Genomic DNA, 25869 nt, shown 5'->3' with positions numbered 1-25869 from the left:
CAATCAGCTTCTGTGTCCTCATACCATCAACAAATCACTGACAAATGATTGTGTTCCCATCAACTTCAAAAAAAGCAATTGTTCAGCATCTCCTGAAAAGCCCTCATCAGGCCCAGACTCCCTAAGTAATTGTAGACCTATTTCAAAACTACTGTTTATCTCTAAAGTTCCTGAGAAAATTGTGGCTAAACAAGTGGTCAAGTAGTTGTCATCAAGCTCTGATCGAGCCTGATAACGAGCTATTCATTTGAATCAGGTGTGCTGGAGTGGGGTAACATCTAAAACATGCAGGGCAGGGGGTCCTCCAGGACCAGGATTGGGTAACACTGCTGTAGAACAACCTGCCTGAGGAGATCAGAATGGCTGACCCTTTATCGTCTTTTAAATCTCTTTCAAAGACACATTTTTAAAGATATTCTTTTATTGGAGAATTTAGCTGAGTGTGTTCTAATCATAGAAAAATGCTGCTTTTATTTTATTTATATTTTCATTTTTAACTTTTTCTTTGACAGTATCATGGGCAGGATTTTAAATCCTGTATCCCTTGTTGTTTTAACTATTTTAACCCTTCTGTGTTTTTATTTTAAAAGATGTTTTACTTTCCTGTATTTGGTGGTAGTTCTTAGCCTTTTATATATCTTTATATTTTTCCTTACATTTCTTTTTTTTTTTTTTTTTTTACCTCTCTTTGACTTTTTCTCTTCTACTTTTTTTTTTTTTACAGTTTTTTTTATGATTTAAAGCACTTTGTAACTGTTTAAAAAAATGCTATAAAAACAAAGTTTATTATTATATTATAGTATTGTAAACCAAAGGTGTCAAAGTCTCATTGGATAATGAACTGGAAAGAGGTTTTTAGACTTTGAACGGATATTTCAGTGTTTCTGACCTGGTCTTGTAGGAGTCATGTTGCTCTAGTTTTTCTATAAGCAACAGTAGATGTTGTTTATTATGGCTTCTTCGAAAAGAAACTGCTTTGAGAAACATTACGCAAACCAAGCTTTTAGAAATAAGTAATTTTGTCACTGATGATCCCTTGTCAAATAGAGGATTAAAGGGATAGTTCTTTTTTTTTTTGAAGTGGGGTTGTATGAGCTCTATGTAACCACTAAGGACATTAGATACAGTAGAAAGGTGTCTCCTCTCCCTCAGTAAGACACAAACTGTAATCGATGGTGACAAGGAAATAGGTGCTAACAGGGAAAGACTGTACCAGATTCAAAGGCTATTTTCTCTGCCTACAAGAACTAAAATCAAAAAGTAATACCACAGTTTAAGAGTACCATACATAAAATGTTTTTTAAGTGCATTAAGTCTTTGGAAATATAAACATTTATCTGGACCTAACTAACTGGTCATGTGTCCTTCCATGCAGTGCTAGTGCGCTCCGTCCCCCCTCCTCCTTTCAGCTGTAGGGAATGTAAACAAGCTATGCTTCGGGCGCCGGTTGTAGCCTCGTGTGAGTTTGATCAAGTATCGTAATTCTTTTGTTTGTACTCTAAGGATTGTGAGGCAGTGTAGGAAATTCAAAATGAGTAACTATGACAGCGACGATGTAGTTCCATTCACTTTGGAACCAAAAGGATACCTGTATGAACTGGAGCACACAGAAGAAGAGCTGCTACAGATGAAAGGAATACAGAGGAAACATCCGCGGACACTGGACATCGAGATGCTGAGTGTTACTGCTGCCACGACTGTTGTTGTTGTTGTTGTTGCTGTTACAGGACACTCCAGAATTCAGAAGAGCAGGGAAATCTGTGTGATGAGATATACAGACGGCTTGAGAGCCAGCAGTGTCCTCAGACAAATCCTGAAGAGTGTCTGTAACCAAGCTCCACTTGTGACAGCAGTAACACTCAGCATCCGTGGGCATTGAGTCACAGATCAGACATTTACATCTGGACATTTAGGTCCAGATAAATGTTTATATTTCCGAAGACTTAATGCACTTAAATAATATTTTATGTAGCGTACTCTTAAACTGTGGTATTACTTTTTGATTTTAGTTCTTGTAGGCAGAGAAAATAGCCTTTGAATCCGGTACGGTCTTTCCCTGTTAGCTAGGGTGACCAAGCGTCCTCTTTTGCCCGGACATGTCCACTTTTTACGTCCTGTCCGGGGTGTCCGGGCGGGTTTAATAAATTCACGAAAATATCCGGTGTTCACTGATTTTCATAGGACCATTACGCACATCCGTAAATTGACCGGCGCTTGCAAACAATACTATCATGCGCATCACTTACCGAGAGGCTGCCTTGTGGGCAGCTCTGCTCTGCGCGTGCACACACACGCATAGAGAGTGAGAGGATCAGAGAGAAGGCGAGAGAGATAGAGAGACATAGACGGAGAGCGGAGAAGACGGGGCTGTTTAGACAGCGGAGCTGTATTGCACAGAAGATGCCTAAGCGTAAGTGCAGCTTCTCAGATGAAATGCAAAAAAAAGATTCCGATCGGGACAAGTGGGAGGCGGAGTGAACCGTGTGCAAAGCTGGCACATATGTCTCAGTGTCCAATAAAGGTGCTGGAGATCTCAAAGCTCACATGGACACCGAAAAACATGACATGACAATGGCAATGCCCGATACCTGGGAATCGGTACCAGTGCTCAATGGTACAAATTTTTGGTACTTTTTTGTAGTTATGTGGTAAAAAATTTCAATTTCTTTAACAATATTAAATATATATATTTTCAATTTAACATATATATCCTTCAGTATATACCCTTGCAATGCTGTGTTCATGTCCATCATGGAATATCGACTATTCTTTCACTTCCTCACAGTCACAAGGATGTGTTCAGGTACCCAAACGTGGTACCTTTTGATTTGACATGAATCGGTACTCGGTACTTTTGACAGAATTCGGTCGGTACCGTTTGAAGTACCTGATTCGGTACCAGTGGCGTGGCGTGGAGATTTTTTTTGAGGAAGCCAAGTGAGACAAAGCCTGTTATCTGTATTTTTTTTAGGGAGTGGGGTACATAAAAGGCTATGTTGCAGTTTGTATCGCTATTCCATGTACCGGACCTGTTAGAGCGCCCAGAGAGCGCTCGTTTTACTTACTTTGAACACCGACACACGCCCTGTAGCTCTCCCACCCTCACTCACTCATTCACACACGTACATTGCCCTCTTGACTTAGCTTAAACATCGTATTAATTAATTCAACCGCCCTCTTTAACACACAACCGGCCGCTTCATGCACACTGCTAATGTGCTAACCTCCCTGATTTCATTCAGTGGCTCGAGGATGGCGATACTGTGATTTGATTGGTTTGAGGCCAAAGACGGGGTGGATTCCCTTGGCACAGTCTTGGTCAATCACAGATGAGCAGTGGCATGACCACGGCCTCATCTGATTGGTTAATCATTCTTGTTTTTTTTCACCAAGGGATGCCAACTCTGCTTGGCTTCCTTGCGGACAACAGCGTGCAGTATCGTATTTTCACCACGCATTCGCCACAGAACATTTACGAGGGCGCTGTTTTACACATTGTAAAATGCTCAATAACTAGAGGAGAGGAATAAGGAAGAGATGACGATGACAAAACACAGAAGAAGTATCGAAACTGTTAAAAAGGAATATTTTCATTAAATCACAGCTACAGTCTAAAAAAAGAGAGGAAGCATGGCTTCCCTTGGCCTCCGGGAGAAAACGCCACTGTTCGGTACCCATCTCTAGGTGTAATAGACCCCCATTCTGTTGAAGTCACTCATGAAGCACTCAAAAAAATCCAGTACTGTGGTGTTTCCACAGACGGGAGTAACCACGGGGCAGTGAAGATATTAAGAATGTAAGAAGCCTGTCTGAATTTGTGCCTCAAGGCCAGTGCCGTTGTCCTCTTTTTTGGAAATCAAAATATGGTCACCCTACTGTTAGCGTCTATTTCCTCGTCACCAGCGATTACAGTTTCTGTCTTACTGAGGGAGAGGAGACAACTTTCTACTGTATCTAATGTCCTTAGTGGTCACATAGAGCTCATACAACCCCACTTCAAAAATACTGAACTATCTCTTTAAAGTATGAACTCCACCCATAATACACCACAGTGATGCAGTAATATGTGCAAAATGAGCCCTAAAAAGTCCTGTGTGAAAATAAATGAACACACTTTTTAAGGCTACCATTTATGTATTTAAATCATTATGATTCTTTTATTGATATTATTCATTTTTCTAATTTTAGAATCTATCTGAATTTTGGGTTTTCATGAATTCTAAGTGATAATCATGACAAAAGAAATACATGCTGAAATATTTCACTCTATATGCTTCAGCGCTACAAGCTCAGTACAGGTGAAACTATAGAGGGATTGCTTTGCAATTGCATTGTTGAAAAAAATATAAATCAGATTGATCAGTCAGAAGATTGAATTCTGAGGGAGGAACTGAAGAAGGTTGTAGAGCAGAATCATGGGGGTCAGGTATAGATCTTAGGGGAGAACTGAGTGATATAAGTCTCAGGATGGAACTGAGAGTTTTATATTCAGGAAGGAGCAAAGGATAGGAGTGCATAGGCTAAGTACTGCCACAGTCCAGGTCACAGATAAAAGGGAGAGATACTTTTAACCAGTGAAGATGATATAACAGCTGTACAACCCCATGATCAGTAAACACTTGCGTGTATCCTCTGTGGTGCATGTCTTTGTTCCATTCTGCAAGAATTAAGTAAAAACGAACTTAACTGACCTTGTGCTTCTTTCTCTAGTCCCAAGAAAGATTTTTATATTTATAAATACATCATGCATTAACACCAGTAACAGCAGTGCTAACTCCAGTCTGTGACTCCACTGTGAGTGACAGTGAATGACAGTCCATGGCTCTGTCCAAATGTATGGCCAGAGATGGAAAAACATCCCAAAGAAAATACCTAAGACTAAACCCGACAAGTTGAGATAAAAACGTGATTGATGGAGTCTGAATTCTGTTTCTCTTTTATGTGTTCAGCAACAACAGGAGATACAGGTGATCAGAAAAAATGGTCTTCACCAGAGGAAGTCTTTCCTAGTTCTGGCATGGTCAAAGCGTCTTCATGTGCTCAGTAAGTGGACAGACTTGAGGTATTTTCAGTGTGCTGTGATTTGTATATCCAGTACCTCTGGCCGCCACCTTAATTTGGTGGAGGGGTTTGAGGGCCTCGATGATCCTAGGAGCTATGTTGTCTCCCAAGGCAAACTGGTCCCAGGTGAGAGGCCAGACAAAGTGCAGTCGAAGACCCCATATGATGAGTATGAACAGGAATATGTTCACTCTGGCCAGAGGGTCTCCGGAGCCTCACCCTGGATCCAGGCCTGGGGTTGGGGCCCGTAGATGAGCACCTGGTGGCCGGGCCTTTACCTACGGGGCCTGGTCAGGCCAAACCCGATTGGGTGACATGGATCCATCTTCCTTTGGACCCACCACCTGCAGGAGGAGCCATAGGGGTCCAGTGCAATGTGCAGTCAAAGACCTCTGCGGCCTGATCCCTGGTTATGAAAACTGGCTTTTGGGACACCTCTGGTGGGAAAGGAACCTGAGCTGGTGCAGGAGGTAAAGAAATAACGGCTAGATATAGTCGGGCTTACCTCAACGCACAGCTTGGGCTCTGGAACTAACCTTCTCGAGAGTGGTTGGACTCTCTTCTTTGCTGGCATTGCTCCGTGTGAGAGGCAGAGAGCAAGTGTGTGCTTACTTTATCTCCCCAGCTATTTGCTGGTGTGTTGCAGTTTTCCCCGGTGGACAAAAGGGTTGTTTCTCTGCGCCTTTGGGTTGGATAATGGGCCTGACTGTTGTTTGTGCCTAAGCACCAAACAGCAGCTCAAAGTACCCACCCTTTTTGGAGTCCTTGGGACTCTGCTGGAAAACTTCCCAATTGGGGACTCCATTGTCCTACTGGGGGACTTCAACGCTCACGTGGGCAATGACAGCGTGACTTGGAGGGACTTGATTGGGAGGAATGGCTTGCCCGATCTGAAGCAGAGCAGTGTTCAGTTGTTGGACTTCTGTGCTAGTCACAGTTTGTCTATAACTAACACCATGTTCGAACATAAGGGTGTTCATAAGTGCACCTGGCACCATGACAGCCTGGATCGCAGATCAATGATCGACTTTGTAGTCGTATCAGCTGATCTGCGGCAATATTTCCTAGACACTTGGGTGAAGAGAGGAGCAGAGCTGTCAACTGATCACCACCTGGTTGTGAGTTGGATCAGATGGCAGGGGAAGATGCCAGACAGACCTGGTAGACCTAAACGGTAGTAAGGGTTTGCTGGGGATGCCTGGCTGAGGACCCTGTCAGGATGGTCTTCAACTCACACCTTCAGAGCTTCAACTGCGTCCTAGGGGTGGACGGAGACATGGAATCAGAATGGACCATGTTCAGTGGTGCCATTGCTGAGGCAGCTGTCCGGAGTTGCAGGCGCATGATGGCTGGTGCTTGTCGCAGCGGTAATCTCCAAACCTGTTGGTGGACACCAAAGGTGAAGGGTGCCGTCAAGCTGAAGGAGTCTTACAGGACATGGTTGGCTTGTTGGACTCTGGAAGCAGCTGGCAGGTACTGGCAGGGCAGGCCAAGCGTTGCGCCGCTCTTGCGGTCACTGAGGCAAAAACCCAAGCATGGGAGAAGTTTGGTGAGGCCATGGAAAAAGATTTTCAGTTGGCCCCGAAGAAATTCTGGCAAACTGTCCAGAGGTTTAGGAGGGGAAAGCGGCTCTCTGTCCAGACTGTTTACAGTGGGGATGGGGAACTACTGACCTCAACTGAGAGTATAGGCAGGTGGTGGAAGGAATACTCCGAGGATCTCCTCAATTCCATCAATGTGTGTTTTGTTGAGGGAGCAGAACTAGAGGACTTGGGGCTGGGCCCGTCCATCACTGTGGCTAAAGCCTCTGAGGCAGTTAAACAACTCTGCAGCGGCAAAGCCCCAGAGGTGGACGAGATCCATCCTGAGTTCCTCAAGGCTCTGGATGTTGTAGGACTGTCTTGGCTGACATGTCTCTGCAACATTGCATGGACATCGGGTACAGTGCCTCTAGATTGGCAGACTGTGGTGGTGGTTCCCCTTTTTAAGAAGGGGGACCAGAGGGTTTGTACCAACTACAGGGGGATTACACTCCTTAGCCTCCCTGGTAAGGTCTACTTCAGGGTGCTGGAGAGGAGAGTCCGACCTCAGATTCGAGAGGAACAATGTGGTTTTCGTTATGGCCGTGGAACACTGGACCAGCTCTATACCCTTGCAAGGGTGCTAGAGGGTGCATGGGAGTTCGCCCAACCAGTCCAACTGTGCTTTGTGGACTTGGGGAAGCCTTTCGGCCGTGTCCCCTGAGGCAATCTTGTGGGGTGTGCTCCGTGAATATGGAGTCAATGGCCCATTGTTATGGGCTGTTCAGTCTCTCTATTTCCGGAGTGAGAGCTTGGTCCACATTGCCAACAGTAAGTCAAACTCGTTCCCAGTCAGGGTTGGACTCCGCCAGGGCTGCCCTTTGTCCCCTATTCTGTTCATTACTGTTATGGACAAGATTTCTAGGTGCAGTCAAGTGGCGGAGGGAGTCAGGTTTGGGGGTCTCTGGATCCCATCTCTGCTTTTTGCGGATGATGTGATCCTGTTGGCCTCATCAAACACTGACCTCCAGATCGCACTAGGGTGGTTTGCAGCTGAGAGTGAAGCAGCCAGGATGAAGATCAACACCTCTAAGTTCGAGGCCATGGTTCTCAGTTGGAAAAGGGTGGACTGCCCAGAGAGAGAGTCTTTGCCCCAAGTGGAGGGGTTCAAGTATCTCTGGGTCTTGTTCAATGAGGGGAAAACGGAGCAAGAGTTTGACAGACAGAATCAGGGCAGCGTTGGCAGTGAAGTAGATGCTCTACCAGGTCTGTTGTGGTGAAGAGAGAGCTAAGCCAGAAGGCAAGGCTCTCAATTTACCAGTCAATCTACGTTCCAACCCTACCTTATGGCCATGAGCTGTGGGTCATGACCAAAAGAACAAGAACAAGAACGCGGATACCCATCCATCCATCCATCTTCTTCTGCTTCTCTGGGGTCGGGTCGCAGGAGCAGCAGCCTAAGCAGGGAGGCCCAGACTTCCTTCTCCCTAGCCACTTCGTTCAGCTCTTCCGGAGGAATCTCAAGGCGTTCCCAGGCCAGCCGAGAGATGTAGTCTCTCCAGCGTGTCCTGGGTCTTCCCCGGGGTCTCCTCCTAGTGGGACTTGCCCTGAACACCTCACCAAGGAGGCGTCTGGGAGGCATCCCCATCAGATGCCCGAGCCACCTCATCTGGCTCCTCTCAACGCGGAGGAGCAGCGGCTCTACTCTGAGCTCCTCCCGGATAGCCGAGCTTCTCACCCTATCTCTAAGGGAGAGCCCGGCCACCCTACAGAGGAAGCTCATTTCGGCCGCTTGTACCCGCGATCTTGTTCTTTCGGTCACTACCCAAAACTCATGACCATAGGTGAGGGTGGGAACGAAGATCGACCGGTAAACAGAGACCTTTGCCTTCCGGCTCAGCTCCCTCTTCACCACGACAGACCTGTGCAGAGTCCGCATTACTGCAGATGCTGCCGATCTCTCGCTCCATCCTTCCCTCACTCGAAGAACCTCGGCTGCAGAAGCTAGCTCTAAGAATGAGGTTACAAGCGGCTGAAATGAGTTTCCGCCGCAGGGTATCTGGGCTCAGTCTCAGAGATAGGGTTCGTAGCCCAGACATCTCTGAGAGGCTCGGAGTAGAGCCGCTGCCCCCCCGCATTGAGAGGAGCCAGGTGAGTTGGTTCGGGTATCTGGTAAGGATGCCTCCTGGACACCTCCCTTGGGAGGTGTTTCGGACATGTCCAATTGGGAGGAGACCCTGGTGTAGCCCCAAGACACAATGGAGAGATTATCTCTAAACTGGCCTGGGAACACCTTGGTATCCCCCCAGAGAAGCTGGTGTAAGTGACCAGGAACAGGGGTCACTGGTCTTCGCTGATGGCTCTGCTGCCCATGCAACCCAGACCCGGATAAACAGTGGAAAATGAAATGTATCTCTATGGCTGTTGTATTTTTTTTGTTAATATTATACCAGCGTTTTTGCTACCCTCACTCTGTTGGTTGAGTGGCTCCAGTGTGTATCCTATGGATACTTTTTCTTAGGGCGTGGTCACACAGGCAAACCGTACAATGCTTGAGCACACTTGAACCCTTAAGTCCAATCCTTTGGCCAGTGTGATCGCAAGTGTGCTATGCTTGAGCTTGGTTCACTTCTCTGCTTTGGCACGCTTCCGAGAGGTGGGCTTCAGCACGGTTCACTTCAGGCACAAGCAAAAGCACACGAACATGAGGTATGATCCATGACATATGAATGCTGTGACAACTCCTCTTGAGAATCATTTCTGGTCTAATGATGTATCTGAAACCTAAGATCCAAACTGAAACTATTTTCTTACACACACCTGTTTTTTTTTCTCCATGTTTGTCAACAAATCCTGAAAATAAAACAACTTGTGTTCACAGGGGGAGGAAGAAGAGTCCTGTTCCTGGGGAGGAGCAGCCGTCCTGCTCTGCTGTGAGTCCAGGCATCCTGAAAGATCCAGTCTCTACAGGTCTGAAACACAATGTTAGGGCTCACACGCTGACATGATCCTGTCACACAGAACAAAGTATTTCAGGATCAACATCACATTTCAAAGCCAAGTGAAACTAGCTTCACTGTTTCCCTGCTCCAGCAGATCTCTCTGCTGTTTCTTCTTTGGTCTGTGTTGTCCTCTCAGAGGAAACTCAAAACCAGAATTCAGAGCTGACGTATTTTGCTTTGAGGTGATTGTCTGCTGTCTCTTCAGTCACCGTCTTCTCTGTTTGCTTCTAAGTTATGTTTGCTCAGATGGAAACAGAGAGCTGGGCGGACTCGATGCGCATCTTTTCATATTGATGAGTTCATGGAAATGATCCCTTCATTTTCCCATTCTCTTTGTCTCCATTAGATGCTCTGCAGGAGGTTTTAAATGAACACAAGTCCAATCTGAGGAGGAGATATCAACGTGTGACTGAAGGACATGATGAAGCAGAATGTAGACCCCTCCTCAACAGGATCTACACTGAGCTCTACATCACAGAGGGACGAAGTGAAGAGGTGAATACCCAACATGAGGTGATCCAGCTGGAGACAGCCTCCAAGAAGAAGATCCTCCAGGACACTCCCATCAAGGTCCAGGACATCTTTAAAGCCTTACCTGAGCAACAAGAACTCATCAGAGTGGTTCTAACAGTCGGCGTGGCTGGGATTGGAAAAACTTTCTCAGTGCTGAAGTTCACTCTGGACTGGGCAGAGGGCTCTGAAAACCAAGACCTCAGACTGGTGGTCCTGCTTTCATTCAGGGAACTGAACCTGATCAAAGATAAGCGGCACAGTCTCCTCAGTCTGCTCCATGTTTTCCATCCAACATTAAAGAAGCTGAGAGCAGAGACACTGGCTGACTGGAAACTTTTGTTCATCTTTGACGGCCTGGACGAAAACAGACTGTCTCTGAAATTTCACAACACTCAGGTTGTGTCTGATGTCACACAGGAGTGCTCTGTAAAGGTGCTGTTAACAAACCTGATCCAGGGGAATCTGCTTCCCTCAGCTCTGGTCTGGATCACCTCTCGACCTGCAGCGGCCAATCAGATTCCTCGTTTATGTGTGGACAGGCTGACAGAAGTACAAGGCTTCACCGACACCCAGAAGGAGGAGTACTTCAGGAGGAGGTTCAGGGATGAAGAAGAGTACAGCAGAATCATCTCACACATCAAGACCTCCAGGAGCCTCCACATCATGTGTCAGACCCCGGTCTTCTGCTGGATCACTGCTACAGTCCTGGAGGACATGATGGGGACCGAGCAGAGAGGAGAGCTGCCCAAGACCCTGACTGACATGTACTCACACTTCCTGCTGGTTCAGACTCAGATGAAGAAGAAGTATGCAAAGTGTCATGAGACTAGTCCTCAGACCAGGCCTCAGACCAGTCCTCAAACCAGTCCTCAGACCAGTTCTCAGAAGCTGACGAAGACTGACAGAGAAGTTCTCCTGAAGCTGGGCAGGCTGGCATTTGAACATCTGGAGGAAGGAAACATCCTGTTCTACCAAAAAGACCTGGAGCGCTGTGGTCTGGATGTCAAAGAGGCTTCAATGTACTCAGGAGTTTGTACAGAGATCTTCAAAAGAGAGAGTGTGATCTTCCAGAAAACGGTCTACTGCTTTGTTCATCTGAGCGTTCAGGAGTTTCTGGCTGCAGTCTACATGTTCCACTGTTTCACACATGAAGATACAGCAGTACTGGAGGACTTTCTGGAGGGACGACATAAAGAGTATAAACACACAAAGAAAAGGAAGTCATTGTTTCAGACTTTGCTGAGAAAGGAACACAAAGGTCCCCCTTTGGCAGACCTGCTGAACAAAGCTATGATGAAAGCTCTGAGCAGTAGAAACGGTCACCTGGACCTGTTTGTTCGCTTCCTTCATGGACTGTCTCTTGAGTCAAACCAGAGACTCTTAGGAGGTCTTCTGGGTCACACAGACAACAGTGAAGAGATGATCCGAAGAGTCATCAACAACCTGAAGGAGATGAACAGTTATGGGGTCTCTCCTGACAGAAGCATCAACATCTTCCACTGTCTGACGGAGATGAACGACCTCTCAGTCCATCAAGAGATCCAAAAGTTCCTGAGGTCAAAGAACAGATTAGAAAGACTCTCTGAGATCCAGTGCTCTGCTCTGGCCTACATGCTGCAGATGTCAGAGGAGGTTTTGGATGAGTTTGATTTGAAGAAGTACAACACATCACCTGAGGGGCGACAGAGACTGGTTCCAACTGTGAGGAACTGCAGGAAGGCTCTGTAAGTTTCTCTCAGATCAATATGAAAATCAATGTGATAGAATAGTTTAGATCTCAAAATAAATAGACTATAAAACCTAATTCCTCTGGTTTTTCAAAGTCTAACATGATGTGTTTTGTCTCTGATGTGTTTCAGATGTTTCAGAGTCAGTGATCTTTCTGATGACATTCAGTTTTAACAGGATCTGATTCACTCTGTTCTCATCAAACACATCCACAATATAATGAGTCCTTTCTCATTCTAACTCACTTTATTACAGGCTTTCACGCTGTGGGCTCTCAGAGTCTCAATGTGAAGTTGTGGCCTCTGCTCTGAAGTCCAACCCCTCCCATCTCAGAGAGCTGGACCTGAGTAAAACCTACCTGAAAGATTCAGAGGTGGAGCTTCTGTCAGCTGGTCTGGAGAGTCCACATTGCAGACTGGAGACTCTGAGGTCAGTTCACTGACTGAAGCTCATTCTTTTGTTCAGTTTTTCTTTCAAACTTTTTCTGAGCTTTCACTTTTTTTTTGTAAATTTTGAGAGTTTTTCTAAGCGAAGTCCCTCAGGTCAATATTTACCAGGTGAGCTGAATTCTTGTTGGAGTAAGGGAAATTGGAGGGATAAAGAGCTGGACTGGCCAGGTTTTTTAGCTGCCTTAGACTCACATTGAGTTCAGTCCCTCAGAGTAGATGAAGTCAAAACTAACTTCCACTTGGTGTGAAGAACTCAGATTGCTGAAGCTTCTTATTAGTTTCAGAGAAACTGAAGAAGTCATTGAATTTTCTGCCTCCACTGTTCCTCAAAGAAATGCTTTGTTATGTCTTTTTTTATTTATATTTTCCAACAATTCCTCACGACATGTTCAGCATCTTTGTAAACCTTGTGATGTTGACTCCTAAATAAGTTTCACCAAATTAGTTTGTAAAGATGGAGCCACTGATGAAGCAGTGAACTCATTGTCATGTTGAAGAAACCAGTCTGAGATGATTCCAGCTTTATGACATGGAGCGTTATCCTGCTGGAAGTAGCCATCAGAAGATGGGTACACTGTGCTCATAAAGGGATGGACATGGTCAGCAACAATACTCTATACTGGTACTAAGGGGCCCAAAGTGAGCCAAGAAAATATCCCCCACACCATTACACCACCAGCAGCAGCCTGAACCGTTGATACAAGGCAGGATGGATCCATGCTTTCATGTTGTTGACGCCAAATTCTGACCCTACCATCCAAATGTGGAGCAGAAATCCAGACTCATCAGACCAGGCAACGTTTTTCCTATCATCCACTGTCCAATTTTGGTGAGCCTGTGTGAATTGTAGCCTCAGTTTCCTGTTCTTAGCTGAAAGGAGTGGCATCTGGTGTGGTCTTCTGCTGCTGTAGCCCATCTGCCTCAAGGTTGGACGTGTTGTGTGTTCAGAGATGCTCTTCTTCTTCTTTTTTTTTTTTGTCCTGTCCAGCGTCATGACAACAGAATTATGGTCTGGCTGCCATATTGTGCAGAACACTTTACTTTTCCAAGGAGAGCCATTTGTGTTTAAGGCTCCTCTTGAGTTTTAAAATGATACTCTTTATTAGTGTTTTGGGATATTTTTTTCCCATACATTGCCAAGTTTAAAGATGACTGCTTAACCAGAACAAGGTGATATCAGAAAAAAAAACAGTGATAAAGGGAAAGAGTGTAGAGAAGAGACTAGACAGAGTGGAAGAGAGAAACAACAAAACAACAGCAGAGAGCAACCATAACAACTGAGCAAATGACTACAGACAGTAGAACCAAACAACCAGCTGCTGAGCCTGAGAAGAGACAGTATCCTGAGGTCTTTGACATCATAATCACAAGAAGAACCTGTGAAGAAATGAGCTGGAGAGATCATGAGCAACAGTGAGCACATCAGCGACAATTGTAGAAATATATGTATAAGTATATAAAAATATACACGGATGCATACACTGACCTACACATATAGGAGCACAGGTGCAGAATATTGGGGGTTAGTTTTGATTTGGGTTAGGTGATCCTGCAGATGTGGCCCCGCTACCCCCAGAGGCCAGACGCACACTAGAAGGATCTAGCAGCCACAATAGAGCACAGAGCTCAGACAGTCCACCACGAAGACAGCAGCACGCCAACCCAGGAGGAGGCAAGGAGAGGGGGCCTGGGAAGGCAACAGGCAGGCCACTGACACCGCGGAGTGAGAGCCCCAGGGGGCCAGGGACTAAAGCCTATAGGCCCAGCTAGACGCGGGGTCCCCAATGGAGTGCAGGGGGTAGGACCCAGGGTGCCCGGCCAGGCACCCTGGGAGGATGGACCCAGCCCAGACCACCACTACCCCGAGTCGGTACCAGGCCCCAGCGCACCCGGCCAGACTCCGAAGACCACAGAGATCTTCTCCCCAAGACCCAGCTTCCCCTGAACATAACCCCCCCCATCCCAACTCACCCCTATCCCCCTCCCATCTTTACCCCAGCTCACCAGCACTCTCAGGTAATTCTAGCCCTCATCTGCCCCCAGTCCCCCCTGGAGCAGGCCAGAGGACACCAAGTGAGAACGGCCCCCCACCCTACCTCTCCCGCTCTGTCATGGGTTGATATTTATGATCCTAATACAGTTAAAAAAAAGTTAAGATTGGGGAGTGGACGGCTGCACAGCTCGGTCCTCCAGGTGGTTAGCTTGAAGAGCCCTGCCTACCATTTACCACTTGGTCCGCCCCCCAAGGCATTCTCTTTATGTCGTGATGTCGTGTAGAGTAGTTAGTACCATGTAGTTACGTCTAAGTGCAATTAAAACTAAGGAGCAAGTCCTATCAGTAATAATAATAAGTGATATTTTCACTTTTTGGGACCATTCTCTGGAAACCCAGGGGATGGTTGTGGGTTAAAATCCCAGTAGATTTCTGAAATACTCAGACCAGCCTGTCTGGCACCAACAACCATGCTACGTTCAAAGTAACAGTGAATACTAATAGATATTCATATTTAAAGATGAACTGCTGCTGTGTTTATGTTTTGTTGTTTTCGTCCTCTTCAACTCTAAACAGATTTTTAAACACTGGATAATTTCTGTACTTATTTAATTCATTTTTCATTCAGGTTGTGGAAGTGCAGTTTGTCAGAGATCAGCTGTGCTTCTCTGGCCTCTGCTCTGAAGTCCAACCCCTCCTATATTAGAGAGCTGGACCTGAGTGACAATGAGCTGCGGGATTCAGGAGTGGATCTGATGTGTGGTTTTCTGGAGAGTCCTCTCTGCAGACTGGGGAGTCTGAGGTCAGTGCTCTCACAGACAGAACTCTGTTATTATTGTGGCTCAGCCTCTGGCATGTTTAACTATCTCAAAGGGTTTTCAATCTGGTTAAATGAAAGTTAAATTTAAGGTTAAATAACAAAAAAACACAACAACAACAACAACAAAAAGAAAAACCCGTCTGATATGTTGTTTAATATGGCTGATAAGGGTTGGGCTTGAGCAGTCCCTGATGAGTGAACTTGTGAACTAAATAGCTAATATCTGCTGACTGATCCTTCTTTATCTTATTGCCAAACAGGCATTTGCAATTTTCATTGCCATAAACACTAATGTTAATACTAACCATCTTGGAGAATACCATGTCATGTGACCACCAATGTGCTGGACTCTTCTTAGCACAAATACTGTTTTTGTCCCATGTGTTTTTGTCTATGAGCTTAACTCTACTTTCTAGACCAGGGGTCACCAAAGTAGTGCCGCAGGCACCTGGGCGCCCACGAGAACCACTTCAGATGCCCGCAAGGCATGTACAAAAACAGCACAGGTCACAATTGAGCTCCTTCTAGAAATGTTTCCTACCACCATTGTTGTGTAAATCATTAATAATAATTGTGGAATAATTCACATTGACATGTGTGCAGTCTCTCCCCAAAGTATATCTTCTGCTACTATTATTGTTGCTATTAAAAGGTGATCTGTGCTATTTTGTTCAGGAAGTTTGTATTAAACAAGTAGCCCTCCATACAACCGATTTCACTTAAGGTAGCCCTCAGTCTCAAAAAGGCTGGTAACCCCTGTTCTAGACTCACCTATCAGCTACCAGCATCAAAATAAATACCAGCTCTCCATACCCATTTCCCCCAGCTCTGTTTGTTACATAAGTTAGTCCAAAGGAGAAGGAAAAACAGAATTACAAAGTAATGTTGGCTTCAGCTGTTTGTACTTTCGATGTTTTTCTTTTTCAACTCTCAACACATTATTCAACACTAAAAGATTTCTTAACTTACCATTTTTTTTTTTTTTCATTCAGACTGAGGACCTGCAGTTTGTCAGAGGACAGCTGTGCTTCTCTGGCCTCTGCTCTGAGGTCCAACCCTTCCCATCTTAGAGAGCTGGACCTAAGCTTCAACAAGCTGCAGGATTCAGGAGTGCATCTGCTGTGTGGTTTTCTGGAGAATCCACGCAGTAGACTGGAGATTCTGAGGTCAGTTCACCGGCTCTCTGTTAGCACTGTGGCTCTCACACGTTTAGCAATCCCAGTTGGTTTTCTGTCTGGTTAAACAAAGCTTTAGTAAGTTTAAAATTGGAAATTGACTTTGTTCATACATCACATGAAAGAAGTTGAGTTGAAGATTCTCGAGTTCACATTTTGATGTTTAATGTACTAAATATAGCCTGCAGTAAGAGAAGGCTGTGTGACTTCAAGTGTGAAAGAGATCCACTGTTTGTAGATCAATGTAATGAATGTTGATAGTTTTCTTCCATAGCTCAATCTCAATCAAGGAGAACCACTTAGCTCATTTCAGCTTTATTTTTGGTTCTGTTTCTTTTCTCATAAATTTTTGTGTCCATATCCATAAATCTGAGGTCTAGACAATGCCCCTAATTCCAGTCACTGAGCTCTCTCCAATATTGTAAACTTTTCTTCTTGTCTTTAGTTATTTAGTGTACACCAAACTCTGTAGTCTCCTCTTAGCTAATCGATCTCTGCACACAAACACAGGCACATTACTGACTTATTGACCAATCAGCTATTAACATCAATTAATACCAACTCTCCATACCCATTTTAACCAATATTGTTTAATCCCCAAGTTAGTCCTAAGGAGACACAGAATAACAGATAAATGTTGGCTTCAGCTGTTTGGACTCTCCTTTTTTTCTTCTTCAACTCTTAACACATTATTCAACACTGAAAGATTTCTAAACTCACCACTTTTTTTTTTCATTCAGACTGAGAACCTGCAGCTTGTCAGACAACAGCTGTGCTTCTCTGGCCTCTGCTCTGAAGTCCAACCCTTCCCATTTGGGAAAGCTCGACCTTAGTGACAACAAGCTGAAGGATTTATTTGTAAATATGCTGTGTGGTTTTCTGGAGAATCCTGACTGCAGATTGGAGACTCTAAGGTTAGTGTACAAAATCTGTTTATTGTTACTTTGACATGTTTTTCAATGGAGATTATCTTTGTTCAGACATGACTTAACTTTATAAGATTGTGTTGAAAACTTTTTTGAGTTTATATCTAAATATTATATTCATATATTATATATGTAAAATATATTCATATATTATTTCTTTTTCATTCAGACTCGGGACCTGTAGGTTGTCAGATATCGGCTCTGCTTCTCTGGCCTCTGCTCTAAAGTCAAACCACTTCCATCTGAGAAGCCTGGACCTGGGTTGTAGGTTGCCGGATTCAGGAGTGAAGCTGTTGTGTGGTTTTCTAGAGAGTCCTCTCTGCAGACTGGAGACTCTGAGGTCAGTTCACTGACTTTCTGTTATATCTGTGGCTCTGACAACTGTAACAATGGTAGTTGACTTTATTCATGCACTCCTCACATTTATGAAATTCAGTTGAAAATTATCTTGAGTTCATCTTTTGATGTTTAATGTACTGTATTTAGTCTGCTTTCAGTGAAGACTGTGTGACTCTAAATACGTGTGAAAGAGATCCACTGTTTGTAGATCAATAAAATGACTGTTGATAGTTTTCTTCAATAGTCTCATCTGGATCCAGAAGATTTTTTCAAACTTGTATAGTTTTCTATTGATTCTGTTTCCTTTCTCATCAATATTCGTGTTCACATCTGTAAATCTGTCTTTAATTAATCTGTCTTTAGTTATTTAGTTTATATCAAACTATGTAGTCTCCTCTTAGCTGGTTGCCCTCAGCACATAGAAACAGGCATGTTCAGGGATTTTACCCAGCTGGGGATATTTCTCATGCACATGTTCATTTGAAGCAGAGATGACCGGTAAAAACCAGTTTCAGCTTTTTAACACTTATTTCACTAAAATCAATCAAAGAAACACAAAGTAAGCTTTCTAATGGTGTTTGGCTGGCAGCTGCTGTGTATGGTCAGTCCTGTAGTAAGGCAGTATGTTGATGTAAAATAACCATAAAAGCACAAAATGTCCCTGAGCTTAATATTACTGTTTGTACTGACCTGTCAGCAACAAGCATAAAAAAATTCCAGATCTCCATACCCATTTTTAACCAACTCTGTTTAATCTCGTAGTTAGTCCAAATGAGAAGGAGATACAGAATAATGTTGGCTTCAGCTGTGTGGACTATCATTTTTCTTCTTCTTTTTCAACTCTCAACACGTTATTCAACACTAAAAGATTTCTGAACTTACCGCTTATTTTTCTCTCAGACTTGGGAACTACAGGTTGTCAGAGAACAGCTGTGCTTCTCTGGCCTCTGCTCTGAAGTCCAACCCCTCCCATCTGAGAAAGCTGGACCTTAGTGACAACACACTGCGAGATTCAGGAGTGGATCTGTTGTGTGGTTTTCTGGAGAGCCCTCTCTGCATATTGCAGACTCTGAGGTCAGTTTATTCACTCTGTGTTATTACTGCTGCTCTGACATGTTCAAAGTGGAAATGAATCATGCAAATTTTAGCACTGGAATTTCTCAAAAAAAAACAAAAAAAAAAACACAAAAAGATATTCAGCCTAAATTTTTTATATATTTTTTTAAGTTAGGACCACAGATAATTCCGAATCAGTTTTTTTTTTTTTTTTTTTTTTTATCTTACATACTTAGCGAGTCAGCGAGCTGCCATTACGGTATGACATCACCGTATTCATAAGGAGGTTGGTTTGATCTTTGGCTGTGAACTCTAGCCTTAGGTATTACCTGCAACTTGACACAACACCTTTTTTTTAAAATTGCAAATACAAACAAACAGTGTGTCTTTTTTTCTCCTTTCATCCCTTTTATTTGTTTTTTTCTTTCCTTCTTCCCTTTCTCTTTCCTTTTTTCTTTTTTCCTTTACTTTTTCCCCCTTTCTTCTCAGTATATATTAGTAGTAATAGTATGACTACTAATAGAGATCAGACATTCCCAAAGAACTACAACTACATAAATAAATGTTATATATGTTTATATACACATACACACACACACCTACACGTGTATGCACACAGACACATGCACAACACACACACACACACATATATATATATATATATATATATATATATATATATATATATATATATATATACACATAAGGCCTACTGCACAATAAACAGAGCAATGTCCAACTCTTAAATATTCAGTAAGGTATTAAAAATTAAATATTGAAAATAAGTAATCTTCACACACTTTGCATTCAAGTAAAAAACCCAATCCCTAAAATGTAAACTTTGGTCGTAAAACACAAAGAAAAATCTGTCCTGTAATTAGTGCAATTCTCTGTATCTGTATAATGCTGCACAATAAACAGAGCAATATCCAACTTTTACGTCCCGGGCTCGACACCATTGCCGCTGTCTTGTTGTGTTTAGCAGTCAGTGTGTGCAGTGAGACAGTGTGAGCAGGGCATGATCAGAGGGCATGATCCGCCCACCCAGCCAATCATCATCGCATTTGTGATGGCATCATCACCCCCCCTTCCTCCCTGCTCTCTCTCTCCAGGCAGCTGAGTGATGTGTGGCCAAAACTGGGGTAAATGGGTAAAAAAAAAAAAAGGGTAAATCTTACTGGCCCACCTTGTGAGTAAGATCAGCATTTGACGATAACAGTGAGTACTGGGATGATGTGCCAAAAAAAAGCAACAAGATATTTTTTATATTTTATTTTAAATGCTGGATGTCATAAGATGAGAGTTTGGTTTGTTATGATGTGTTATAGAGACTTATTGCAGTTGGGAGGAATGACCTGTGGTAGCGCTCCGTCTTGCAGGGTGGGAGTCTGGGTCTGTTTGAGTTGAAAGACGGTGGGTTTTTTAGTCGTGGCCACTTTGAGAGTCATTTCAGACCTAATGAGATGCTATGTTCATCCTGAGGCTGTTCCAGAGTGGGAAGGTGAACAACAACTTAATTTCCCTGTTACCTGCTCACAAGACAGAGGACTGACCAATTAGAAGCGAGGACCCAACTCTGGCTAAATACAAGGAAAACTAGGGTTAGGTTTATTCATGTTATTGAAGCACATTCAACAGATGTTGGTCACAGATATGAGGTGCTGTAAGAAAAATATTTGACCCCCTAATTTACAAATACTTATCAAGGTTATATGGAAATAGTGTAAACATACTTTAATTAAAGTATCTGAATTAGTGCTGTCAGGCGATTAAAAAAAAAAATCTAATTAATTCGAGGATTTGTAATTAATTTATCTAATTAATCGCATTTTAATCTCATATCTGCTTAAGGTCCCAAAATAAAGAATTTGAATTCCAGGACATTAAAATTACATTAAAAGACATTAAAAAAAACCTTTAAAAATAAGGTGGGAATGTATACAACACATTTTTAGGTACTCTGATGCATAAGGAACACATGAAAAAAGTTTTATGGTTCTATCTTTACAAAAATCTACACAGTCCTGCACCTAAGATAAGCTGATTTGATTTTTAGGACGTTTTTTTCTTTTGTCACATTTTTACTCGATGTTGACTCGATTTTCACTGCAATATGAACTTCTATACTTCTATGAGGTCAGGAGAACCAGGGCTACAGGCTAAAAACGGAGAGGAACTATGTACAAAATACTTAATTCAAGTCTTGGATCAAAGAAAAGTGAAGTATTTTCAGTTTAACATGCTCTGAACACACAAACTGTTGCTGATTGGTGCAGAGCAGCCCCAAGCTGAAACATGACACCAGGAAGATGGAAGGAAATTTTCAAATAATTCTTAAGATTTAAATACTGGACATATATCGATCATTCAGGGGTTGTTTAATGCAGTAAAGAGTGTAGAATTATCTGTTTTTTACAGAATTGAGCTAGAGCAAACGGTTGATTTTCTGAAGATTTTCAAAAAGGGTGTGTGAATAAACGCGATGTGGACGGAAGTCACAATCACTCTTGCTTCCCTCCCTCCTGTTTACAGCATGTTGCTGACGTCAGGTGTGATACATTCAGGGACCGTCGGAAATTTGAAAATCTGACGAGAACTCCTCTTTTTCCATGTAGGACAAACGGTTTGTAAATGCCAGACATTTAAAAATGAGTGCGTCTTTGAACGCCCTGCGGGTTTGGGATCCAGATTAATCTGCGTTAATTTTTATAAAGCGTTAATTTGCGGTGTAATTAATTAATCTAATTAACGCGTTAAAATGACAGCCCTAATCTGAATTATTATTTTTTACACTGACTTCACTGTTAAAGATTTCATATAGAATGGGAACTATGCGGTCTAAAGGATTAATACTGCCTAGATTTTTTTAATTATTATTATTTTAAGTAATTTACCACTTCTTGGTTTGACAAGCAAACAATGATTGATGGACTTATAGTATTTTGGTGTTAAACAATTAGTTGGACCACAATAATTGATTCTTGTTAGAACAACACTGTTTTAAGTCTTGTTATTTTCATGTAATTTGCTGAGTCATCAGTTTAACTAATTGACTTTTGGAGGAAGGAGATATAACGTCAGTATGTATCACCATTGGGTGACACAGGTTGGATTTTAAAGGTGTGCAATCTTTTAGAGGTAAGATCAGCTCTAAAAAATCCAACCGACCCGACCCAGGCCCGCGGGTATTAAAGCCGGCCCGAGCCCGATCAGTTAACTTGATTTGCAGGCCGGAGCCAGAGCCCGAGCCTGAAACAAACACGAAATTTTGTATTGCAAGTTTTTTTAATTGTAAAATAATCTACATATTTTTATGATCATTATAAATGCATTTACACAATGAAATAACGCTGGAAAAGTTTGTTTGAGATATTTCTGTGTGTGATATTGTGCTCACATGGACGCGCCTCTCTGACAAGGAGAGGAACAGCAGCAGGAGCAGGTCTCTGGGCTTCACTGTAGATCACAAGGAAAGGCATCTGAGATACACGGGGTAAAGCCTGGTGAGCACAGCAGGTTCACTATATTCTTCGTTACCAAAGGCGGAAACAAACAGACTTTAAATATCCTCCGCTGGAGACTGCGCACACGGATGAATCCATTCATACATGTTTCTGGACCAGCTGCTGTTTGCAGAAGTCAGACCTGCTGAGGTAGGTGGTCCAGGGCGGTCATCTCGGTGTAAAGTTCGTATTGTGCGGGAGTTCAGTCTCGGGTCTCGTCCTCTTGAACATCTGGCATTGAGCGCTGCGTAAAGCGCTCACGTGTCCCGAGCCGTGTATTTGGTTATTACAGACTTCAGTCAGCAATGGCTCGTGAAACAGGTGCCACTGCCTCTGGTTGAAAAAGCGGAGCCCTAATGCTTCCCAGTATGCTTTTGACTGTGAGTGTGTACGGTCGGGAAGGTAAAGGAACAGGAGGAGAAGATAGTTTGCGCTGTCCGCAGCTCCTGTTTAGTAGTTAAATAGCAATTACCATACAGCGCCTTCTCTGTTTTATCCAAATTATTTATTTTTTTAACAAGTACTCCTTTAGTTTAATATCCATACACCGTTTTGGTATACAATATATAAATATATATTTATTTTAAAAAATTAGCGGGAGAGAAGTCAAGAACCCAGAGTTAATAATTGACATTTTGGGCCCGACCTGGCCCGAATTTCGGGCCGGCTCGGGCTTGGGCTTAAGATCTTACCTCTACACTCTTTTGCCACTGATATGAAATGGAGGCCAAATTAGGTCTTCGGGGGGGTCCCAGTCCCACCCCGGTGTGTAGAGCCAACCAGATGAACCAGTTTCTTCCAGTACTGGCGGTCTTGGGCCAGCAGCTCTGCATCTTTCATAGCAACTCCGTGTTGATTGAGGTCTTCCGCGATGCCAAATTAGGTTGGAGCACAAAATAATTGTGATCAATCCAATAATAAAAAAAAATAATCGATTGATTTGTCGACATTGAAAATCATCATAACTTGCAGCCTGATACTTACCTATCAGCTACCAGCATAAAAAAAAAAAAAAAACAGATTTCCATACTCATTCCTACCAACTCTTTTTATTTCCTAAGTCAGTCCAAAAGAGAGGGAGAAGCAGAATTACAGAATAACATTGGCTTCAGCTGTTTGGACTCTCATTTTTCTTCTTCTTCAACTCTCAACACATTCTTAGACACTGAATGAGTTCTGGACTTACATTGTTTATTTTTTCAGATTGTTGACCTGCAGTTTGTCAGAGAACAGCTGTGCTTCTCTGGCCTCTGCTCTGATGTCCAACCCCTCCCATCTGAGAGAGCTGAACCTGAGCTTCAACAAGCTGCAAGATTCAGGAGTTGATCACCTGTGTGATTTTCTGGAGAGTCCACTCTGCAGACTGCAGACTCTGAGGTCAGTTCACCGGCTCTCTGTTATAACCATGGCTCTGACATGTTAAAAAATCTCAGTAAGTTTTCTATCTACTTAAATAAAGGTAAAATAAATAAACAATAGATGTTCACTTTGATCATACAATGCTCACATCACAGAAGTTGAGTTGAAGATTTTCTTGAGTTCATCTTTTGATGTTTAATGTACTAATTGTAGCCTGCAGTCAGAGAAGACTGTGTGATAGTTATCTTCTATAGTCCTATCTGGATCAAGAAGAACCCCAGCTCATTTCAGCTTTCTTTTGATTCTGTTGTATTTCTCATCACTATTTGTGTTCACGGCTGTAAATCTGAGATCTGGACAGAACCCTTCATGACAGTCCCTCAGCTCTCTGCAGTATAAGTCAACTTTTCTTCCTGTCTTCAGTTATTTAGTTCATATCAAACTCACGGGTTTCCTCTTAGCTAAGTCTCTTCTGTCTCTTAATGACCTCATCAGTCAGCTGGTGATGATGCATCAAGGGGACATTGGAACTCTTTTGTGTCCATTGGCAGTAGTATTGGGTGAGACATGGGTCAGACTAACCTGCATTTTTGTAGAGACTGTGATATCTATAAGAATAAGTGCTGCTTCGTGAGCAAGTCAGGACTCTAACAAACACAATGATGTGTTTTACAAGTTTGTAGAACTAGAAATGAGGGCAGGGCGGTGATCTAAAAGTAAAGTTACAAATGGAGCTGAGGTGACAAAGTAGGTCAGAAATAACATTACCACAAGTTATGGAAAATTAGGTTTTGTCTCACATCTGGTCGTTGTTTTGGCCAAACAGTACACTTAACCTCTTAAGCCCTAAGCATTTTTTCAGGAAAAAACGCCTAAAAAGACATATCCAAAATAAATGAAGAATTTCAACACTTTACTTAAGTTTATGTGCATGTTTTTGGTGCCTTTGGACATCAAGGGACTTCAGAGAATATGTTCCAAGTGTCAGAAGTGTTGTACCTTTCATTATGCCAGAGTGAAATGGAATAAACAAGAGGAAAAATTACGTTTTTTTACTCTTGCCAAAATGTTTTTTTTTTTTGACGGAGGAAAACACTATGTCAGCAATGATTCCATGCCCCCAGATGCCACTGATTAGCTTCATCCACTCCTTGAGTACAAATTTACCAAATCTGATAGAATTTGGGCAAACACTAAAGCCTACATGAAATTTTGTAAGGATATACCCAGGCGAGAACTCAATTTGGCACAATTTGGCACACTTTGTGCCAAATTGATTATTTTCTACCTCTGATGAAAACTGGCTCCAAATTACAATTAATTTCTTTTTGACTAGTCTACTACTAAGTATTGGAGCTGTTGGATATGAAATTTACCTTGTGCCTCATCATTGTTTTTTACCATTCTGCACATTATATATGTCTCTATGTAATACAGAATAATGAAAAATAACAGGAACTTATCTTTTTAGCTCCACAGGGAGTACATTTATTTTCAAAAAAGTGCAAAAAGAGAAAGAAACAACCATTCTGTGCAAACAATGTAAAATAAATGTAAGAGTGCAAAAAATATACAATACAAAAACAATATATAATATAAAACACGGCAAACACAATTAGAGCAAATTAAATCTAAGTAAGAAAGTGCAACAAATTGAACTATTTACGATGTGCAATAAGGGGCTGAAATGGCTTTCCAGTAGCAGTTCTTTTGGTAAACAAAATGTGATGAAAAAATAAATAAAATACAAAGTGATCAATGTTATTATGAAGGAATGGAATGTGCAAGTAAACAAAAAACACAACAATACAAGAGTAAGTAAAAAAGTGCAACAAATCCAACTATTTACAATGGGCTTTCAAAAAATCACTATGAGAAATTACTTTTTGTGATATTCCACAAAGCAATTCCTTCCAGGAACAAGGCAAAGTGACACATTGCACTTTGAACAGTAAACTGGTGTCTTCATTTCCTTGGCCTTGTAGCCCTGAATCTGCTTGGCCTTCTCTTTTTCTGTGGCCGCACAGACGACACACTTCCTACGCTGCTGCGTGCCACCCCCCCCCCCCCCCCCCCCCCCCCCCCCCCCCTGAACATAGGCATGCAGGGTGTGCTGACATTAGCGCCTGGGCAAGCTGCAACAGCCACAGCTGTAGCCTGCTCCACCATTTGCTGCATCAAAACCTCCCGAAACTTTTTGTGTGACAAAGGGGTCTTGTTTTGCAAGGTGTGTACAGCTTTGTGGAGGATGTAACTGTTCACCACAGCAATATCAATGAAGTGGTAAAAAAATGTTTTATACCACCTCATTGTCTTGTTGTGGACAGAATAATAGTGGATAAGTGCGTCTGACAGGTCCACACCACCCATGTTGATGTTGTAATCCCTGCATGCGTCAGGGACATCAACAGAACCCCTGTGCCAG

At 42.9% G+C, this 25869-nt stretch overlaps 1 protein-coding gene across 1 annotated transcript in view; it reads left to right on the top strand.

Moving 5' to 3' along the window:
- The first annotated feature begins 6498 nt into the window (after positions 1-6498).
- LOC141795201 (NACHT, LRR and PYD domains-containing protein 12-like) overlaps positions 6499-25869 on the top strand; it is a 37144-nt gene continuing 17773 nt past the window's right edge. The window contains exons 1-10 of the mRNA XM_074676008.1: positions 6499-7108; positions 9930-11276; positions 11340-11820; positions 12080-12253; positions 14895-15068; positions 16079-16252; positions 17002-17175; positions 17357-17527; positions 18427-18600; positions 23289-23462. Coding sequence (XP_074532109.1) covers positions 6499-7108; positions 9930-11276; positions 11340-11820; positions 12080-12253; positions 14895-15068; positions 16079-16252; positions 17002-17175; positions 17357-17527; positions 18427-18600; positions 23289-23462 — 3653 coding nt within the window. The remainder of the gene's footprint in view (positions 7109-9929; positions 11277-11339; positions 11821-12079; positions 12254-14894; positions 15069-16078; positions 16253-17001; positions 17176-17356; positions 17528-18426; positions 18601-23288; positions 23463-25869) is intronic.

The sequence above is a fragment of the Halichoeres trimaculatus genome, unplaced genomic scaffold, assembly GCF_033239565.1.
Source record: "Halichoeres trimaculatus isolate MK-OKI-2021-1 unplaced genomic scaffold, fHalTri1.1 fHalTri1_scaffold_8, whole genome shotgun sequence".
In the NCBI taxonomy this organism is placed as follows: domain Eukaryota; kingdom Metazoa; phylum Chordata; class Actinopteri; order Labriformes; family Labridae; genus Halichoeres; species Halichoeres trimaculatus.
The sequence above is the reverse complement of the archived record's forward strand: the minus strand, read 5'-3'. Positions and strand labels throughout refer to the sequence as shown.